Raw genomic sequence first — 21,599 nt, forward strand, 5'->3', positions numbered from 1 at the left:
ACTTTAATGTCCTCTGGATTTCTATTTATTACCTAATAAATATTGCCAAACATTAATGTTCCTAATGTTCTTAGGCTAGTGTAAAAATGTCATAGGCAATAGACAGTAAATAGCAATTTATTTGTCTAGTAAAATAGATTAATAGTAATTTATACCATCTTCAACACCATATAGAACAATGGAAAATATGTGTAGAACATGAAAAGGAATGTAATAAATTCAAAGCACGAGTGAACATTCAGTGTTTTGTTAAACAGTCTCACAGTGTTCTTCTGATGTTTGACTACTGATGTCTTTAGACTTTACCTGGTGCCATCTTGTTCCAGTGGGTGACTGCAAAGTACCAAGAACCAAAACGCTGGGGAGTGAATATATGAAATTTCTAGTTTATTAACCAAAAATGTTCCCATCATATAGTGTGCCTTCTAAATTATTTCCAGGGCTTCCCTGGTGGCTCAGCAGTAAGGAATTTGCCTGCCAATGCAGTAGACAAGGGACTGATAATTCCTGGTCTAGGAAATTCCATATGCTGTAGAGCTCCTGACAGCATGAGTCATAATTATTCAGCCAACAATAAATAAGCAAAAAAAAAATTTTTTTCAGAATGCTCCAAGCTTCAAAAGACACTTCACTTTTACCTTTATTTCGAAAGTTTTTTATTTTCTAATTTTTGCATATTTATGATTCCTATTTTCACTTCAGGTAAATCAGGCACATACTTTTAGTTTTATTTGGGCACAAAAGATAACATTGGGAAATATCATATAGTGCACATATAAACGGAGGGTAGGTTTTACAGGGCCAGAATCTATAATTGCTCTGCTATGGACAAAGTGTGGAGAGAATAACTCAAGTGAGTATTGTTAGTATATAATCCCAAAATTGTATATTTGATTTCACCATGCAAAGAAACTCTTGAAGATACTTTCAACCTTGAGAGTCTTTGGGGCATTGCTAGTTTCTGTTACGAAGGACTGAGGTGGATTAAAACTGTGTTGTTGGAAGAAACATGATCATTCCAAGTTATGGAAACAATGACACAAACTTTATTAGCGCACAAGATTTATGATACATTCTGAGTAACACAGAGGCACACTGTAAATGGCAGCAGGTAATGATGAAGCAGATACACCCACATCCTCTTTCTGGTTTTTCTGATTGACATTTCTCAAGAAAACTGCTCTCTTCAATGTCCAAGAATAAGTTTCCATTAATCATTTACATACAACAGCAATTGCCAGTTAAGGGAGAAAAGGACCACCATTTCCCTGGTACTATTCTCCCACACAGTCAGTCCCAGTAACCTGTCAACCCCCCTGCCATGAAAACCCCAAGCCCCTCAATGTCCAGCCTGCTCTGGGCATGGTCAGATGATAGAGCATTCAGTCCTTTAACCACGGTGAGCTGTGTACAGAAGGGCGCCCTGAACATAAAGAGCATGCTGAGTCATGTCACGGTTTTACATGGTTCTCTGTCCCTCGCTGATCCTAATTCACACACCACTGATTATATCTCAGTGTCCCTGTTTTACCAGGACAGATATAAATGAACCACACCTAATGAAGTCAGCCCCTTCATCTTACTGATTTCTTTGCAGAGACCATCATGAAAGTCTCTAAGAAAGCTATAAGAATTTAAAACTTTCAGGAAATAAAGAACAATAATGTGACGTTCCCAAGAAAATTCAAGTGATTAAACACACACTGAAGATAACGGGCCATTTCCACACATGTGATTAAGTTTCAACATATTTAATTACTCTGCAGTAATAGCGTAGGTTAGTGCTGGAGAACTGAAGATTTATTTATTCCTCAAATGAATTATCTCTTCCGTGATCTGCTGTAAGAACGGTCACAAAAGATGGCCAAATTCATTACAATTGTAAGAATTCTCTCCAATATGAATTTGGGGAGGGGGAGAATCTTGAGGAAATATTGTTTTCTTAAACATGTTTCCAAATTCCTTATAGTGTACAGTTTCTGACACACATGAATCACTTCATTATGCCCATGGTGTGAATATTTCATGGAGCAGACTACACAACATTCATTATCTGTCCAAGTCTGCTCTCCATATATATCCTCTCACGTTCCACAGTTTTGATCTTTGAGTTAAAGCTTCAGTGTGCACATTACTTTTGTGTGGTTTCTTGGAAAGACATATATTCTGAAGTCTAGTGTACTCTGAACCCTCCAGAAACCCTTGCCCGTCCATTTCCAAGACTCCCCTTCACTATGGAGTCCTGTCTAACACTTCAACTCAAGGTGAAAATTTTCCCTCTCCCATTGCATTTGAGCATTGCTCCAGAATGTTCCCGAACGTGGATGTTTGGTAAAATCCTTCCCATACATATCACATTTCTGTGGTTTAACTCCAGGATATGTATTCTTACACACCTAAAGAGTGAGCAGTAACTGTGAAAACATCCATAAAGCATAAAGTAAAGTATAACACTGCCAAAGTATAAAGTATTTTGTGAATCCTGAGTTTAAGGCAGTACCTAAAGGTCTTGCCATATTCTGCACACTGGTAAGGTGCTCTCTAGTACGGATCATCTGACGACTAGTGCAATGTGAGCCCCAAGTAAAGGTTTTACACACTCATGTCATTTGTAAGCTTTCTCTCCAGAATGACTTCTTTACTGAATCCTGACAGGATTGTTGCCTAAAAGCCCTGACACACTCATTACACTGACATAATTTCTATCCAGTGTGAATATTCTCAAGAAGCCTAAGGTGTAAACACCTGACAAAAGCCTGGACATACTGACTACATTCGGATGGTCTCTCCAGTCCATCACCTGATGTCTTTTGAGGCCTGAATGCCACCTGAAGGATTTGCCACACTCTGACATTTGTGTCTCTGCATTATGAATTCTCTGCTGATGGGAAAGACGAGACCTGTTATTGAAGCCCAGGCCACACACAGTCTATTTACATGATTTCCTCCAATCTTAATGTTAAGATTGGAGAGAGAGACTGTGCTCTAAATGTATGGATTCTCACCAGTATGAATTTTCTCATGTTTTGTAAATAACTGAATACCTTCCAAAAGACTCAACACACGCACTATGTGGGTAAGATTTCCATTCAGAATTCGTTCTGTGATGGTTAGTTACATCTGACGACAGAACCAAAGCTTTGCCCACCTACCACATTCATGTGGTTTCCTCTAGTTTGACTTTTCTGAGGGTCAAAAAGTTGATATACTTTATGACTGAAGGGTTTGTCATATAAATTCCACTTATGTGGTTTCCCTCCTGTATGAGCTGCCCAACGGTCAGTTGAGGCTGAACATGCACTAGAAGCTTTACCAGATTTCTTTCATTGGTATGGTTTCTACAGTACGAATTCTTTGATTAATTATAAGGCCTGAACTCTGACTAAAGGCTTTGCTACACTCATTACATCTGCACTAAAATGTTTCTCGTGATTGTTGTCTTTGTAACATTTTTCTCCACTATGAATTATCTGATTTCTTAGATGGTCATTTCGAGCACTGCCCACATACATTTCTATGCTGTCTATCCTGTATGAACTGCATGATGGTGAGGCTAGCTGTGCAGTAAAACGTTTGTCAGAATGGTTACGTTTGTAAGGTTTCTCTCCAGTATGAATTCTCCAACAAACTGCAAGGTTTGCATTTAAAGGCCTTGCCACTGAGATCACATTTACATGGTTTCCCTCCTGTATGAATTCTCTGATGAAACGCAAGGTTTGCAATCTGACTAAAGGCCTTGCCAGATAGCTCATTATCTATATGGTTTCTCTCCAATATGTTTCCATGAACTGCAAAGACCTGGAACTGAAGACTTTGCCACATAAATTACCTTTCTACACTTTTCCTCCTGTATGAACTACCTGATGCCAATCTAAGGATGACTGTGCATTAAAATGTTTGTCCCAATTGTCATATTTGTAAGGTTTCTCTCCAGTATGAATTCTCTGATGAATTACAAGGATTGAATTTCGACTAAAGGCCTTTCCACACATATCACATTTATATGGTTTCTCTCCAGTATGAACTCTCCGATGAACTACAAGCCTTGCATTTACACTAAAGGCCTTGCCACACATCACATTTATATGGCTTATCTCCGGTATGAACTCGCTGATGTTGTTGAAGCTGTGTATGCTGTTTAAAGCAGTGGCCACAGACATAAGATTTATATGGTTTCTCTCCAGTATGATTTCTCCGATGAACTACAAGGGTCAATTTATCACTAAAAGCCTTACAACATATGTTACATTTATATGCTTTTCTTCCTGTACGGACTCTTTGATGTCTAGTGAGTTCTGAGTCCTGAAGAAAAGTCATCTTACACTCATTACAACTGTAAGTTTTTTTCTTGTGTGTTTTCTGGTCTGGTCCCAGTTCTGAGGGATGCATAACAGCAATCTTACGTTTATGAGAACTGCCTTTACGGACACTACGAGTTCTCAGAGGTGGCAAACCTGAGGCGCTACTGTTGATATTCGCCACGACCTGACTACATTCAGAACCTGTCCCTTCAGATTCCAGCATCTGCAACTGATCTTGAAAGCTTGATCCATGCCTTTCAACAGGCTTATTTCCTGCATCACTTCTACTATCATGATCTTGTCTATCGGTGAGATTTTTGTTATGGGATATAGAGGTCCCTCTGTCATTTGTTTCATCATCTGTCCACAGACACTCAAAATCATGCATATTTTCCTGTATCTTTCTGAAGAAAAAATCTTCAATTTCATGGCTTTCAGCTCTTCCAAACACCACTCTTTGAAAAATTTCTTCTTTACCACTGTTTCCTTTTGCCTGTAATTTCTTGATCATGCATATTTGAGACACATCTACAAATATAAAAACCATATGCAGTCTATCAATTAAAATTCATAAATAAATTGTTTCATGCTGAATACATGGTATTATACCAAACGGCATATTCATGCTGAACAGAATTATGCATTTTCCCAATCATAATCTTAAAAATATTTCAAATGCAAATCAAATAGAACTCTTTAAATATGAAAGAGCAATCACATGTAATCCAAATTAATTTCAGGGTAGCCTAGCTTCAAAGATACAGTCAGAACATATTCATTTCTTCAAAACTCATGTCAGTTCTCAAAGAAAAGTGTATTCTTGCACCATGACTTCTGAACTCATTCTACTTGGTAGTAAACACACTGCTATCTCATAATTGAGGAGCAAATATAGCATATTGTACACACTTTATGCATACTTATACATAAGTAAATGGTAAAGAACAGACAGGGTTACGTAGGTGACATGGTAGTAAAGGATTAGCCTGCCAATGCAGGAGACGTAGGATAGGGAGCTTCACCCTAGGTGGGGAAGATCCCTTGGAGGAGGAAATGCCACCCACGGAACTATTCTTGCCTGAAAAAAATTCCATGTAAGCAGAGAGAACAGCCTGAGTGCCAGCTCTGAGGCAGGAAGATATTTACTGAAGAGAAAACCAGCCAGTGTGACTGCAACGGAGGGAAAGAAGATGGGGTGATGCCAGGTAGAGGCTGATTTCTGCAAGGCCTATAAACTGAGGATGTTATTTCAAAAGCAACTGGACATCACTTAAGAATCTGTAGGAGGAAAGTTAGAGATTTAGGGTTGTTTTTCAGCACTCACTCTGCTATGTGAGGAGGTTGTTGTTCAGTTGGCTCCGTCATGTCAGACTCTTTGGGACCCCATGGACTGTAGCCTGCCAGGCTCCTCTGTCCATGGGATTCTCCAGGCAAGAAAACTGGAGTGGGTGGCCATTCCCTTCTCCTATTCATGTGTATTTTGGCATCTTTGGGACATTAAAAATGAATCAAATGTATTTCAGTAAGTTTGTTAATATGCGATTTCCTTTTCACAGCTTCTTTGATTTGTTTATGCTGGGCCTTCGTTGCTGTGACCAGCTCTCTCTACTTGTGGCTGCACTGCATGGAGGTGAGTCTGCAGTGCCCAGGCTTCTCATTGCAGTGGCGTTTCTTTGTCTCCGAAGTCAAGCTCAAGCACTGAGTGACTTGTGAAGGGTGGGGCCAGGCAGGCCCCAGCTGGGCAGGGTCGGGCTGAGCATATACCTACCTGCTTCTTCCTCCCCTTGGTTCCAGAGGTGTCTTGTCAGGGTTAAGGAGTACTTGGTCTCTCAAGTCTTGTGTTGCACCACTGATTGCTCATTAGTTTAAGTAACTGTAAACACTTTTAATAAAACTTTAAAATTCTGTGGGATAATCACAATGGAAAGAAACTTTCGGCATAACATTTGGAGTCCTGCATGTCCGATGACAGAGGATGAGATGGTTGGATGGCATCACCGACACAATGAGTTTGCGTAAATTCTGGGAGTTGGTGATGGACAGGGAGGCCTGGCGTGCTGCAGTCCATGGGGTCACAAAGAGTCGGACATGACTGAGAGACAGAACCAAACTGTACTTGGAGTCCTGCTGATGAGGCTGAAGCAATTCAGAGGCCTGGGAACTGAAACCTGGTGTGGTGGCCAGGTTGGGGTTGGGTAGGGGTTGATGTGGGCTGCTGCTGGGGTGGGGCTGGATGTGGGGTGCTAGCTGAACCCAGGAATATTCCTGCAATTAGAATTAATCTAAGCAGTTTAAGTAAACAAGAACTGACTTTGTGTAGTGATGATAAGCTACAATGTGAAACACACAACTCTTAGAAAGGGCTACTTCATACTAACACTTCTAAGGAGAAAAATGTCTTGACGTTCCACTTCTTCAAGGATCAAGCTTATTAGTCACTGCAGTGGCCCAGCGAAAGTGCACCCTGAGGGGAATGCAGGATTGAGAAAAGCAGGCACCATACTGTGCTTTGGACATTCTGGCCTTGGGATTTCAGGAAGGGTCTCTTGGGTCCATCCACCTCTTCAGCAAGTCCAGATAAGTTTGGGGGACTCTCTCCTGGTTTTCAGGTCTCCCAGTTATTGGTTGATGACCCCAGTTTTGTTTGGCAGTGTATTAACATGCATAGCGCCCAGTTTAAAGACACCGAGTAGAACCTCCCTGGTGGTGCACTGCTACATAATCTACCTGCCAATGCACAGGACCGGGTTTGATCCCTGGTGTGGGAGGATGCCACGTGGCTCGCAGCAACTAAGCCGAGCAACACAAGTACTGAGCCTGTGCCCCAAAGCCTGTGCTCTGCAACCGCAGCAGCCCCAGCACTGAGAAGCCTGCACACAAGTAACCAGAAAGGCGCTTCTGCTGCTGCAGCTAGAGAAAGCCCACGTGCAGCAAAGAGGCTCAGCTCAGCCCATAGAACAGACAGACACTGAGTCCTCTGGACCGACCAAAAGAACCTTCAAAACGCCAGTCTCCAACCATACCCCAGCCAAGGTTACGTGGAGAATTCACAGCCCGATTGCTGCAAAAGAGAAAGCCGCCAACACAATGAAGACTCAGCAGAGCCAAAAATAAATTTTAAAGTTTATTAAAGAGAGAAAAAAACTTTTAATGAGAAATGCATTCTTCTTTATAAAAGTTTCTGTTCCATGCTTATGATAACCAAGCTTTAAAAACTTATATGAGAAAAATTTGTTTCCATCGTAATATATAATACTTACACCAATACTTCAATGTAATGGAATGACAAATTACTATATGATCACTTCACAGTGATTAGGCAATTTACTTCTTGTTGAAAAATTGTAATATATTTTCTCTCATGTTTTTGTTGTCTGTTTCTGAAAGATCTGTCACTTGTGGACAACAAAGCACATTGTCAAAAGTCTTAAGAAGACACTAGAATTTATTTCCACCAAAATTATCAATGTGGCACTATTCATAAATATTTCTATGTGTATTATCTGACTGAACTCAAGTCCTGAAGGAACTGTTTTTCTTTACATTTACAGGGCACCTACTATGTTTCCTGTCATTGTCTACGTGCATTTTAATGTAAAAAGTTCTCAAAATAACCCACAGACTTATGTATTTGTTAGTGTAAGGCAGGAAAGAAATGTAAATTAAACGTTAAATCTGGGTCATAACATGTATATACAAAAAGTAACGCTAAGGAAAAACTATTGAAAAAAACAAAAGAAATAGGAAGGCAGAATTTAAGAGATTAGCACTGAAACATATATATTACCTTATGCAAAAGAGCCAGTGGGAGTTTAATGCATGAGGAAGTGCTCTGGGACAATCTGGAGGGATACCATGGCGATAGGGGTGGGTTCAGGGGGGAGGGGACATATGTATGCCTATGGCCTATTCAAGATGTACAGCAAAAACCATCACAATATTGTAAAGCAAATAAATAAATAACTGCTGGTGCGTTAGGTCTGAACACAGCATCAACGCTTTCCCAAACCTAGCACATCTGTGTAGTTTTCCTACCTTTGAATTTTCTGAGGGTCAAAAAGTTGGTATATTTTACTGCATTCTCTACATGTGTAACTTTTCACTGCAGTATGGATTCTCAGGTGATCTGCAACATCTCTCCTTGTGACTGAAGGGTTTGCCACAGAAATAACATTTATGTACTTTCTTTCCTGAATGAACTGCCTAATGGGCAGTTCATGCTGAACATGCACTAGAAATTCTGTCACATTCATTTCACTTGTATGTTTTCTATACAGTTTGAATTCTCTGAATTATAAGGCCTGAACACTGACTAAAGGCTTTGTCACACTCACAACTTTTGCGCTAAAATGTTTCTCACAACTATCACATTTCTAATGTTTCTCTCTAGTGTGAATTCTCTGATAGGTTCTAAGTTCGTCATTTCAAGTAAAGCACCAGCCATATACATCATATTTATATGGTTTCTCTCCTGTCTGACCTGCCTGATGATGAGTTATGGATGACGACTGTGTCTAAATGGTTTGTCACAATTTTTATATTTCTAAGGTTCTCTCCAGTATGAATTCTCTGATGAACTGCAAGGTTTGTAGTTTTACTAAAGGCCTTGCCACACACATCATATTTATATGGTTTCTCTCCCATGTAAGCTCTCTGATGGACTTCAAGTTGTGAGTTTTGAGTAAAGTTTTGGCCACATACATCACATTTATATGGTTTCTCTCCAGTATGAATTTTCTCATGAATTGTAAGGTTTGCAGTTTGACTGAAAGTCTTGTCACAGACATCACATTTACATGGTTTCTTTCCAGTATGAAGTCTCTGATGAACTGCATGGCTTGTAGTTTGACTAAAGGCCTTTCCAGAAACATCACATTTATATGGTTTCACTTTGGTATGAGTTCTCTGATGATTTTCAAGGTGTGTCCTTTGCTGAAAGCACTGACCACACACATCACATTTATATGGTTTCTCTGCAGTATGAATATTCTGATGAAATGCAAGGTTTCCAATTTGAATAAAAGTCTTGCCACATACATCACATTTATGTGGTTTCTCTCCAGTATGAATTCTCCAATGAATTGCAAGTTGTCTAGTTTGATTAAAAGCCTTGCCACACACGTCACATTTGTATGCTTTTCCTCCTGTATGGATTCTTTGATGTCCAGTGAGTTCTGAGTCTTGAAGAAAGGTTATGTCACACTCATTACATTTGTAAGGTCTTTTCTTTTGTGTTTCATGGTCTGGTAACAGTTCTGAAGGATGCATAACACCATTCTCATGTTTATGAGAAAAGCATTTGCAGACATTACCAGTTCTCTCAGGTGATAAACCTGAGGCGCTGACATTTGTCACAACTTGACTACATTCAAAAATTATCCCTTCAAATTGCACCATCTGCAATTTATCCTGAAAGCTTGATCCATGCCTTTCAAAAGGTCTATTTCCTGCATCACTTCTACTAGGATGATCTCTTCCATCAGTGAGGTTTTTGTTATGGGTTGGAGACATTCTTTTGTCATTTCTTTCATCATCTGTCCACAGACATCAAACTCATGTATATTTTCCAGGATCTTCCTGAGGCAAAAATCTTTGATGTCAAGGTTTTCAGCTTTTCCAAACATCACTCTTTGAAAAATTTCCCCTTTACCACTGTTTGCTTTTGCCTGTAATTTCTTGATCATATGTATATGAGATGTATCTACGAGACATAAACAACTGCAGGTATTCTATTAGTTACAATGCATAAATAAATTATTTTCTGTTGAGCACATGATGTTATACCAAAAGTCATAACCATCCTGAACAGAATTACGAATCTTCGCAATGATGATCTTAAAACTATAGAACACTAAAGGAATAGAACTCTTTAAAAAGGAGTGATCATATGCAATTCAAATTAATTTTAGGGTAGTGTAGTTTCAAACACAATCAGAAAACATTCATTTAATGCAAAGTCATGTCAGTTTGCAAAGAAAATGTATTCACCCACCATGACCTCAAAGCTCATCCTACTTTGTACTAAACACACTGCTGTCTCATAATTGAGGAAAAAATAATGGTATATTGTACACACTTTATGCATCCTTATACGTGTGTAAATCGTAAAGAACATACAGGACTAGAGAGGTGACTCAGTGGTAAAGAAACTGCCTGCCAATGCAGAAGGCACGGCAAGGGGGATACAATCCCCGGGTCGGAAAGATCCCCTGGAGCAGGAAATCACAACCCACTGCACTGTTCTTGCCTGAAAAAGCTTCCATGGATAGGAAAGCTTGGTGGGCTACAGTCCATGAGATCACAAAGAGTCAGACAGGACTGAGCAACTGAGCAAACAAGCATCAAAGAGGCAATACACTGGAATGGTAAACAATGCCAAAGAAGCATTCTAATGAATAATGTAAAAAATAAATGGCAGTTAGAAACTGTTCAACAAATACTGCATTGAGAAAACAAAGACTTCCATAAACTATATGTGTGTGTGTGTGTGTGTGTGTGTGTGTGTGTGTGTATTTGCTGGACCATCTGGCTTATGAGATGTTGGTTCCCTGACCATGGATTAAATCCAGGCTCACAGCAGTGAAACTACTGAATCCTATACTGGACTTTAGGAAATTCCCTAAAATAATTTTAAAAATTAAAAAATAAACACTTTTCTAAATATCTCTTAGAAATCTATCAGTAGATAGACATATAGGCATTTTATGACATGAACAAGTGGTTCCTGTGAGTTATATTGTGTAATACAAGAAGACCGTCATTTTTAAAAAACAAAAAATATGAGAAACATTCTCTACTTACACAATAATCATACAATACACCAACTCCCTATCTACACAGTAACCTAAACTCACCCAGTTCATTGGTTCCAAGATATATGCAAAGGAACAAGCTTCCCTTATGGCTCAGAGGTAAAGAATCCATCTGCAAGTGCAGGGCACACAGGTTTGATCTCTGATCAGGGAAATTCCCACATGCCTGAGAACAATTACGCCTGTAGGCTACAAGTGGTGATTCTGTGCTCTAGAGCTGGGGAGTCACAACTACTGAGCAAACACACAGAGACCACGCATTGCAACAAGAGAATCCACTAGAATTAGAAGTTCATGCACTGTAACTAGAGTGTAGCCCTTGCTCGCTGCAAGTAGAGAAAATCCCCTGAAGCAACAAAGACCCGGTGCAGATAAAAACAAATAAATTGTAAATAAATTTTTAACGTACTGTTATGAAGATAAAGGAATGTGATTGGAAAACTTTGTGAACTAGAGTCAGAGACAATTCTCTTGGGAACGAAATGTAAAATAACAACATACACGATGTAATGTAGACAAAGAGACATGTCACAATAAGCATGACAGGAAGTTAATATATCTTTGAAGCAAAAGTAACCTTGAGGCAAACTCCCTGTGGTCCAGTAGTTAGGACCATGTGCTTCCACTGTAGGGGGCACAGATTCCATCCATGAATGGGGAACTAAGAACCAGACTGCCATGTGGCCCAGCAAAAAAAAAAAAAGTAATTTCTGATTTTTTCTATAAAACACACAACAGTCTGTGCCACCTAACAGCACGAATTACCACAGGAGGGGGACAAAGGGAAGTAAATCCCTCTGAAACACCTCATCACATGCTACGCAAAGTCAAGCAACAAAAATGACAGGAGTCAAAGGACAGATTGTTGCAGAACATATAAAGACCTTGCCTTTTGGGACCTCTGTTCTTGGAGTCCACTTTCCATGAAACCTCTCTCTTTTCTTAAAAACATCACTTCGTTCATTTAGAAACAGCCATCTGGAAGGCAGAAGTACTTTCCACTGTCCTTAATAAAATGTAATTTTGAGGTAGGAGTTGGATGGGCTGCAGGTTGGACATCTACAATCAGCTACCCTCCTCTTTGCATGCCCTGAGATAAGAGATAGGTGGGCTCAGGTTGAGGGATTTACAGTCAACAAAAACAGGGTAAACAGCCAGTTTGTCTCTTAATTCAAGGGACTAATCATTGCAAGGACAAAGAAAGGAAAAACCCTGTCTGATAAAGGAGACAGTACACAAGTGCAGAAAGGCTCCTTGGAGGTAAAAGTCAGAGGAGCATTCCAGGAAAAATGCTTTATGCTCCTCTGAGAAGCCTTTAATTCAAGATCCAGGGTGTGCCTGTGTAGCCAAGGGGAAGGTCCTGAGACAAACTAACCAGGGGGGGACAAAGCAAGGTGACTGGCCCACATTTCTCATCCCTTACTAAAAACACACGTCTTACTGTCCTTAGGCAACCATGAGCTGTCCGTTATACTAGCATTTTGTAGACTGGTGAACATAAATACCAGTGCTCATGTTTAAGAATATCTGCTTTCTTATAGAGAACATCTCAGGGTGGCACCAAGTGTATTCATTAAAAGTCCAAATTCTCTTCAGTTTGCTGTAAGAGGAAATGAGTTTTCAGTAATCTGTGTCTCAGAATCTTATTTTATTTGGAAATGACCTAGATATTCAATGAAATTTCCTCACTTAGCTTAGCACAACCCTAGAAATTCAGGTTATTCAAATCTGGAGAGACTATTTTAGACAGAAATTTCTAAAGTATAATCATTCCTAACAGAGTTTATCTAAAAGCTCCAACTGCATTTGCATTCTTTCGTTAAAAGTTTCTTCACTCAGGTTACTTTAAGTGTTGACAAACTTACTTAACATTAAACCTAGGTACAATAAAAGTATTAGACAATGTTGAAGACTCAAGAAATGTCTTAATTAGGTTAGCAAACAAACCTTAATACTAGATATTTAATGTTGAATATTTCCCAGGTCACATGAACCTGAAATTCATTTAGGTTAATTTCTCTTGCAATAGTTTGATTTTCAAGTGCTTTTTTTTTCTTTTAACAAACAATTGAATTAGAGCTCATTTACAAATTAATCTGAGCAATATTATCCAAAAACAAACACACACACTGAGACAAACATAAGTGCAAATTGACAGACATGAGAGCTCTCATACTTTCCTGCTTGAGATTTAAAATGTCTCTTTCACACTTTTCATCCCACCACCCACCCCTCCCCCTGTGGTTCAGAATTCTAATTTGGCCAAGATTGAAATCTCTGGAAAAATGGGTTACATGTTTCAAGGACATGGCAAAGGTTGCATGCTATGCAAGGTCGCTTCAGTCCTGTCAAACTCCCTGCAACCCCATGAAGTCTAGTCCACTAGGCTCCTCTGTCCATGATGGGACTCTCCAGGCAAGAATACTGGAGTGGGTTCCATTCACTTCTCCAGGGGATCTTCCCTACCCAGGGATCAAATCCACATCTCCTGTGTCTCCCCCAGGGGCTGGCAGGTTCTTTACCACTAGAGTAATCTGGGAAGCCCTGGCAAAGGTTAACTTGAAGTTTTTTGGGGGGCAGGCCTTTTTAACAAGCTTGCTGCTTTTAATTCCACATGTAAAAAGAACCGGTTTTGCACTTTCAAAGAAAAAAAAATTCATCTTAACCAGTTTTCTCCAGAGTCTTAAACAATATCATGGCCATCCTGTATCAAACAAGTTATCTTTCCTTTCTACAGTCATACCTTTATGGCTAAAATACAAATCGAACAGTGCTCAAATTAACTGTGATAACAGGGCCAAAAGGACTGATAAAACTCTTGGAACGTCCCTCCAGGGAGATGGGGGTCTTTGATCAGAAGACTCTAAATGGGTAAACAAACTTGCTAGAGTTGGGGAACCTGGGCTTCCCCTCCCTCTTGAGAGACAGGGGCTGTTAGAAGGGGACCAGCTGATGGAGAGGGAGAAGGAGGGGTTGGCAGGGGTGAAAGGCCACAACAGGACAGAGAATGGAGAGAGAAAGGGCAGTGGGGGACACTATTGGAGCTGTGGGCCGGCTAAAGAGAGTCAACTTAACAAGTGAAGATTTGATCAGCCAAAATATAATGTGACATTGTAATATGGATAATCATCCTCACAAATCGCGTAATTCTTCCAGTTGGAACTTCCCTTTAGACAGTTTTAAGTTACCTTTATTTACCTCACGGTAGGCAGGAGGATCCAGGAGCCAACTTGGATGGCGCTAATTCTGGGGCTAGGTTGGCAAGGGCCCCTGCAAAGGCTGAACAATCTCAAGATTTGTGCCCTATCTTATCTATGCTGCTGCAAGCCTTGCACTCACAGGAGACAGTCAGGACATTCACACTCAAGGCAGTTTCCAGGCAGGTTAGAAGCCAGGTCAGAGGAACGCACTGCTTTGTCTTGAAGCCTAAGCAAGACTATTTATTTAATTTCCCTAACACCCAGGTGGCTCCATGGTAAGAATCTGCTTAGTAATGCGGGAGACATGGGTTCGATTCTTGTTCTGGGAAGATCTCACATGTCACGGAGAATAAGTTGATGAATTACAGATAGTGAGCTTGTATGGCAGAACTGCTCACACCCGTGTGCCCACGGCCTATGCTTCACAACTAAAGAAACCACCACAAAGAGAAACCGTGCTCCCCGCAACTACAGAGTAGCCCTCACTCGTCTCCAGCAGACAGAAGTCCGCACAGCACAAAAGACCCAGGACAGGCCAAAAACAAAGACCTCGCCTTCATCTCTGTGGGCGCTACAGCTCCACTGGAGGGTGCTGTACATTTCACATGACGAAGAGCAGAGCCGTCAGTTAGGGAGAAGAAAACCCTCTTGTGAGATTCACAAACATTAAACATCTGTTTTCTCACAGAACTCTCCCCCTTGGAGAGTTTCCCAAACCCCATGGATGGTGCGGCTTCCTCTCTGTCCTTGTGACAGGTGACCTGTGATCACACTGTTGATACTTTCCCACTCATCTGGATTTTCGCTATTAGCACCTCATTGTCCACAATCCAGGGGTCTTCCTCCTTGTGCCACAAGAGTGGAGATAACGTTCAGATCAGAAACAGAACTTCCTACTCACAAGTAATGCCACATATTGTTGATTTTTCCAGAGTCCAACCTCTCCTTTTTTAATAAACGTATCTGTTATTTTTAATACATTGGTGAATTCATTTCCGTCGTCTCGGGGGAGTGTTCGTTGCAGCTTGGTTTCTCTCCAAGTTCAGCAAGTAGGCTATGTTCCAGTTGCAGTGCTTGTGCTCCTCACTTGCTGTGGCTTCTCCTGGGAGCATGGGCTTCAGTGGTCGTCCCATGTGGGCTCAGCAGTTGCAGCTTCCAGGCTCTAGAGTGCTGGCTCGTAGTTGAGGCATACAGGCGTAGACGCTCTGTGACATGTGGGATCTTCTCAGACCAATGATCGAACCCCGGTCTCCTGCACTGGCAGGTGTAGAATCCAGCTCTTTTTTCAGCCAAGGAGTGAGGACATTATAAACCGACAGAAAAATACTTCTCAAAAGAATTTACTATTTGCCTAGTAGATAGGCAGGGCTACAAAACAGGCAACTGGATATTTCAAAGTTTGAAATCAGCTTTATAAATACTCAAGTTCTGAAAAAACTCCTTGTGTATCACACATTGGCAGGTCACCAGAAGGAAAGACAAGTTTAAACTCCTGATGCCAATCACGAAGCTTTACACGTGTGAGTCACCAAGGTTTTGAGCTTAGTCAAGAAAAACAGGCGCTCAAAAGGTACAGAAGGAACATGCAGAGGTACCCCAGGGCAGATCCCCACTTCAGGGGGAAGTGATCCTCACCCACAGACAGCAGGTTCCTGAGGGTCTCCACCATCACGTCCTTGTACAAGGATCTCTGGGCAGGGTCCAGGCATTCCCACTCCTCGGGAGTGAAGTTTATGAACACATCCTTGAAGGTCAGCAGTGCCTGAAATGAAAACACATTTCACCAATGGGCCCTGAGGAGTGTTCTTTGTTTTACACAAAATGAGAAGAGGTGAGAGGGGTAAAGCTCAATTCAGTTGAAGTAATATTCTGATAGACCCATCACAAGCTGCTTTAAGCAAACTGTTGGTCTCTAATGTAATTTCTAATTTCCTCTTTTTTCTAAGATTGTGATCTCCTGCAATCAACATGAATTTGTCATGTATGTGGACAATACATGAAAAATACACAAAACCAACACTGGGTTGTGTATGCAGAAGTGTTACATTCAACACACGGAGTGACACAGTCTCACTATCTAGATGAGTTACAGCAAGACTGGTCTCTTCACAGACGACAAAGTCCACAGTCACTTTTTTTTTTTTTTTTCTCACAGTCACTTTAAAAGAACACAGACATTGTGATGATGACAACAGGTGTGTCAGCACATCCTGCTCACTAAGCGTTAAAGACGTCACACGGATGAACTTGTCATCAACACACAGCACGTTAGAGAAAGATCTGTGTCCAGCTTACTGGGGAGAAAACTCTGTCACTCTAAGAAATCACTCAGATCAAACAGTTAAGAAATGAGGCAACAGCACCTGAGCTGAGGTGGTTGGGAGAGACAACTGAACCTAAAGAATCAACCAGTTAACAACCAGAGAAGGCAAGAGCATCCACAGAGCCTTCCCTGAGAATACCTGAAACAAGTTCAAGGAAGCTGAAATACAATAGAACAGCATAATTGGGCACGATACAGGGTCACATCCTCTCCCATCACAACCCACACAATGTCAATAATCTTACTACAATTTACATCATTCATGTGATGATGCACAAAAAACTTAACGCCATGAAATACACTTAAGATAACAACTGAAACTGCTACAAAGCATACACCATTATTTATGAGATGATGTTTTTGTAATAAAACCATGGAGCTACATATCCATGCACTCATGCATGCATGTGTAAACACACAATCGCTTGAAACAAGAGGAGTTATCTTTTTTTCTTTCACTCTATCAAAATTCATTCAGCGTCAGTTTTGCACCTCAAACTTGAATACAGTAGTGAACATGACGGAGGTTACAATCTAGCAGCCAGCCAGCCAATTTCATCCACAACTTTAACATTACTATCGAAGTAAGTGCTCTGACACAGGCCCGGTGCGAAAACAAGATTAAACAGAAAGTCTTAACCTACACTGAGAAATCAGGCAAGGTTTCTGTGAGGAAGAAACACTTAGGATTGGCAAGGTGGGAAATGGAAGAGTGTCTCAAGGACAAACGACAGCCTGAGTGCTGGTCTGAGGCAGGAAGATATTTACTGAACAGAAAATCTGACTGCGACATGGAATATAGATGGGGTGATGCCAGGTAGAGGCTTATTTATGCAAGATCTATGGATTTAGGACTTTAATGCAAAAGATACTGGAAGTCTCTGAAGAATCTGCAAGAGGAAAGTTAAGACGCTTAGATTTGTTTTCCAGAGCTCAATCTGCTGTGTGTGGAAGTTGTTGTTTACCTGTTTACTCATACTAGACTCTTTTCAAACCTGCTGATGGCAGCCCACCAACTCCTCTATCCATGGAATTCTCCAGGCAAGAATCCTGGAGTGGGTTCTCATTCTCTTCTTTCATGCTAGTTCTTCATTCATTAACTTTGTCAACATTCTATTTCATTTTTAAAGTTATTTATTTTGGTTATGATGGGTCTTCATTGTTGTGAGTGGGCTTTCTCTACTTGCAGCTGCAGTGCTGGGGCTCCTCACTGCAGTGGCTTCTCTTGTTTTGGAGCACAGGCTCTAGAGAGTGCGGGCTTCCGTAGTTATGGCTCCTGGGCTCTAGGGCACAGGCTCAGTAGTTGTGGCCCATGGGCTTAGTTGCTCTGAGGCATCTTCCCGGACCCGGGATGGAACCCATGCACCCTACATTGGCAGGCACATTCTCAGCTGCCGGAACCTGCTGGCAAACGAACAGGTCGAGGACAGAATCACCAGAGCACCTGAGAAACAAAAGACTCGGAAAGATGGGGTTGAGAGGGACGGAGTCAGCTTGTGACTGATTCCGACAACTTTATTGAGGGGTAACATACATATATATGCTAACAGGACTCACTAAATTTAGATCAGAGACATGCATACGTGCAGAACTACAGACATTAGTTTTCGCTCAGGAATTTTATCTCAACTCTTAAGACTAGCAGAGCATGGCACTGGCGTCTTAGTGTGAATTACAATCAGTTAAAGATTACCTAGACATAGACCAGACACAGGAGCCTGACAATCTCATCAGAGTCAGGAGAATGGGTAAAAGGTCGCTGCAGCAATTTCCTTGAGGGAGGTAAGAAAGGCCAACCTGCACTTTAATAAATCAGGGGTGGCGGGACAGAGAGGGACCTCTTGATCTCTCTCAGGGCCAAGAAGGAGCCTGAGCAGTCAGGCCGGCTTCCCGCATCTCCCCCTTTTCTTTTGACTAACGGCCATTATATCTCCCTCAAAGGAAATGGCCGCGTTTGCAAATGGGAAAACATCAGCAATCTTCTATTTATCATCTCAGATATACATTGACAAATGCAAGGGCCAACACACAGCAATAATAATATGCATATAATAATAAAAATTATAGATTTCCACCAACCACCATGAAACCAGGCAGATATCTGACTCCAAATGCTGGAGTCAGAAAAATCCATAGCGGCTACTTGTTGTTTCATATGTTCTAAAGCATCAGAAACATTTGAGGAATAATCAGGAATATATACACAACACTCCATTTTTATTAAGGCACATGTTCCCCCTTGAGAGGCTGTTAGAATATCCAGAGCCATACGATTTTGTAGAATGGCTTTTCTCATCTGTTTTTGTTCTTCATTAAGAGCCTCTAAAGCTCTTCTAGTATCTGTCAAAGCTTGTTTTGTAAAATTGTTCAAAGCTTTTACTCTGAGCATAATATCAGTGGCTCCTAAAGAGGGCACAAAAATTGAGGCTAAATAATCATACCAATGAAAAACAGAGTGTGACCACCGGGCTTTAACATAAGGCAAATTAACAGGATGACTAATTTTTTGCTTATGAATTCTCCCAGGGGCAAACACAAACCCTAGGGTACATCTCCCCACCCATCCTACAGGGAGCCAGGGCCAAAGGTTGTATCCACAAATCCATCGAGTGTTATTTGGGGCTACCCATCTTATACCAGGGCTATTTTCCCAATCTGTCCCTGGCCAAATAACAGACTTGTTGACAATAAACGTTACATCCATTACAGTCTTACATTTGTGGGTAGGCAATAGTCCCATATGTTTCATGTGATATCCTGGAAATTCTCGGCTTCCAAATGTTGGTACATGAGTCTTTTGCTCCCAGCAAATGTCAGCAGGGGTCAGTAGCTGTCCTTTTTCAGGGGTCATCCAGAAATATTCATCCCAAACTTGGTAATAATCACCCTCAAATCGATTAAAATCATTAGGAGAAGAAACGGATCTATTTTCGTAATATAAGTACGCATTAACAATTTCCTGATAACTTTGTGTTACATTAAAATAAAAAGAAGAAGCGTGTAAAGGATCAGAGCATCGAGAATCTATATCAAAATTGACTGTAATTAAGCTTCGATGCTTCTTCTGATATTCTTTTAAAAAATCACATAAAGCCGAAGTTTCATTTTTTGGAAAGGGAATCACCCACCAAGGCAATCCTTCGGTAACCGATAATGGCATGCTTGTGCAGACCCAACAGGCTGTTTCATTGTAAAAATCAGCATAAGAATGAGCCCAGGACACAAAAGCATTGGCTTCAGCCTGAGGGAAGGCTTGATTCATTACCGCACATGCCAAAGCGAGAGCAATGTAAGCCAGCGCGTATCGAGGTTGAGTAGTGTCGGCAGCCATCCTTCGTGCTTGTAAGATGAACTCATGCATCTGCTGTGCCGTTGGTAATGTATTTCTCTGCTGTAAAGTCAGCCGACCTAATTGCTGGTTCAGTGATCTCCTCCGTCTGGCGTACCAGCCTTTCCGGGAGCCAGCGCGGTGCTTCGGCATCCTGTGGAAAAACACATACATGATCCCTCCCCCAAATTAACACGGGATCTGGGCCATGCCAGTTATTATCTAGCGGGTCCTTCTACAAGACCGTCAGCCTTTTGCTGGAAATCTGAGGGTCCCAAAATCTCTGCCCAGCTGAATGTCCTTCTTTATCTAAAATTAAAAAATTTAAAATATATAAAGCGTGATTAAGGTAATTTCTGGGTAGAAGGGGGTAGAGCTCTCTCCTCTGTATTTTTTGAAGCTGTAGTTTCAAAGTTTGATTGGCACGTTCCACGATGTCTTGACCCTGTGGATTATAAGGAATGCCTGTTTTTAGGGTGATAGAAAAAGAGGAACAAAAATTTTTGAAGGCAGAGGAAACATAGCCGGGGCCATTATCAGTTTTTATAATCTTTGGCATGTCTAAAATGGAAAAAGCATAAAGACAATGCGAGATAGAATGTTCCGCGGCTTTACCAGTCTATAAGGATGCCACAATATATCTTGAAAAGGTGTCATTAGATACATGAACGTACTTTAAATGACCAAAGGAAGGGACATGAGTGACATCTATTTGCCAAAGATGATTCGGTAGAAGCCCGCGAGGATTAATGCCAAGGTGTGGAACTGGGAGAAACTTAGGGCAAACAGAACAAGATTTAACAATCTGTCGTGCAGTTTCTCGAGGGATTTGAAATTGCAAACGAAGAGTATTACTATTTTGGTGATGTAGCGCATGTGATTGTTGTGTTGCTTCCACCTGTGAAAGAAAAACTCTAGTGTGAGAATCAGCTATTGGATTTCTCATAGATAAAGGTCCAGGAAGTCCAGTGTGGGCACGTAAATGTCCAAAGAAGCAGGGTAAGGTGCGCTGTTGCAGCAGAGCCTGAATTGAACATAACAAATGTTGAATGTTAGAATTTACAGTAGAAATAAAGGGAACAGTTTCTATATATTGCAAAGCATGAGCAATGTATTTGCTATCAGTAAACAAATTAAAAGTCTGTGAGGGATATCGTGAGCATACTTTATGAACGGCTGAAAGCTCTACTTCTTGAGCCGATGTATAGTTTGTCTGTCAGGAAAAAGGGGTATCATTAACCACAAAGGCAGCGGTTCTGTTGGAGGATCTGTCAGTAAAGATCGTAAGGGCATCTTGAATAGGAACATTAGAAACATTCTTTGGAAAAATAAATGAATGCTGGCTGGCAAAATGCAAAAGTTTATCAGAAGGTAAACGATTAATAATTTGACCTGTAAAGGAGGAAAAGGCCAAAGCCCACGAGTCATTAAACTGGAAAAGCCATTCCTGTTGTTCTTTGGTATAGGGCACATAAATGTAAGCAGGATCGGCTCCCAACATTTCTCTGGAAAGACGCCTTCCTTTCGCAACGAGGAGGCTAATGAAATCAAAAAAAGGAGTAAGAACTTTTGAAGGCGATACAGGTAAATGGATCCACTGTAAGGGAGCATTTTGATATAACACTGTCGTCGGGG

At 41.0% G+C, this 21,599-nt stretch overlaps 1 protein-coding gene across 1 annotated transcript; it reads right to left on the reverse strand.

Annotated features, from left to right (window-relative positions):
• Positions 1-15,080: 15,080 nt before the first annotated feature.
• LOC133055180 (endogenous retrovirus group PABLB member 1 Env polyprotein-like) lies at positions 15,081-19,967 on the reverse strand. The gene is made up of 5 exons (XM_061140613.1): positions 19,902-19,967; positions 18,595-19,523; positions 18,008-18,080; positions 15,953-16,075; positions 15,081-15,158 (listed from the first exon to the last, which is right to left on the reverse strand). Exons 1-5 carry the CDS (start codon positions 19,965-19,967, stop codon positions 15,081-15,083), a joined length of 1,269 nt encoding a protein of 422 aa, XP_060996596.1.
• Positions 19,968-21,599: the final 1,632 nt, after the last annotated feature.

This window comes from Dama dama, chromosome 4 (assembly GCF_033118175.1).
Source record: "Dama dama isolate Ldn47 chromosome 4, ASM3311817v1, whole genome shotgun sequence".
NCBI lineage: Eukaryota > Metazoa > Chordata > Mammalia > Artiodactyla > Cervidae > Dama > Dama dama.

What these genes read in the sequence shown, in the direction of transcription:
- LOC133055180 (XM_061140613.1), bottom strand. Translation starts at nt 19,967, where the DNA reads ATGGCTGCCGACACTACTCAACCTCGATACGCGCTGGCTTACATTGCT. An exon ending in CTCTCGCTTTGGCATGTGCG is followed by an intron (nt 19,524 to 19,901) that starts GTAATGAATCAA and finishes AATCGATTTGAG; the next exon opens with GGTGATTATTACCAAGTTTG. An exon ending in CTGAGAATGTGCCTGCCAAT is followed by an intron (nt 16,076 to 18,007) that starts GTAGGGTGCATG and finishes TTTTCATTTCAG; the next exon opens with GCACTGCTGACCTTCAAGGA.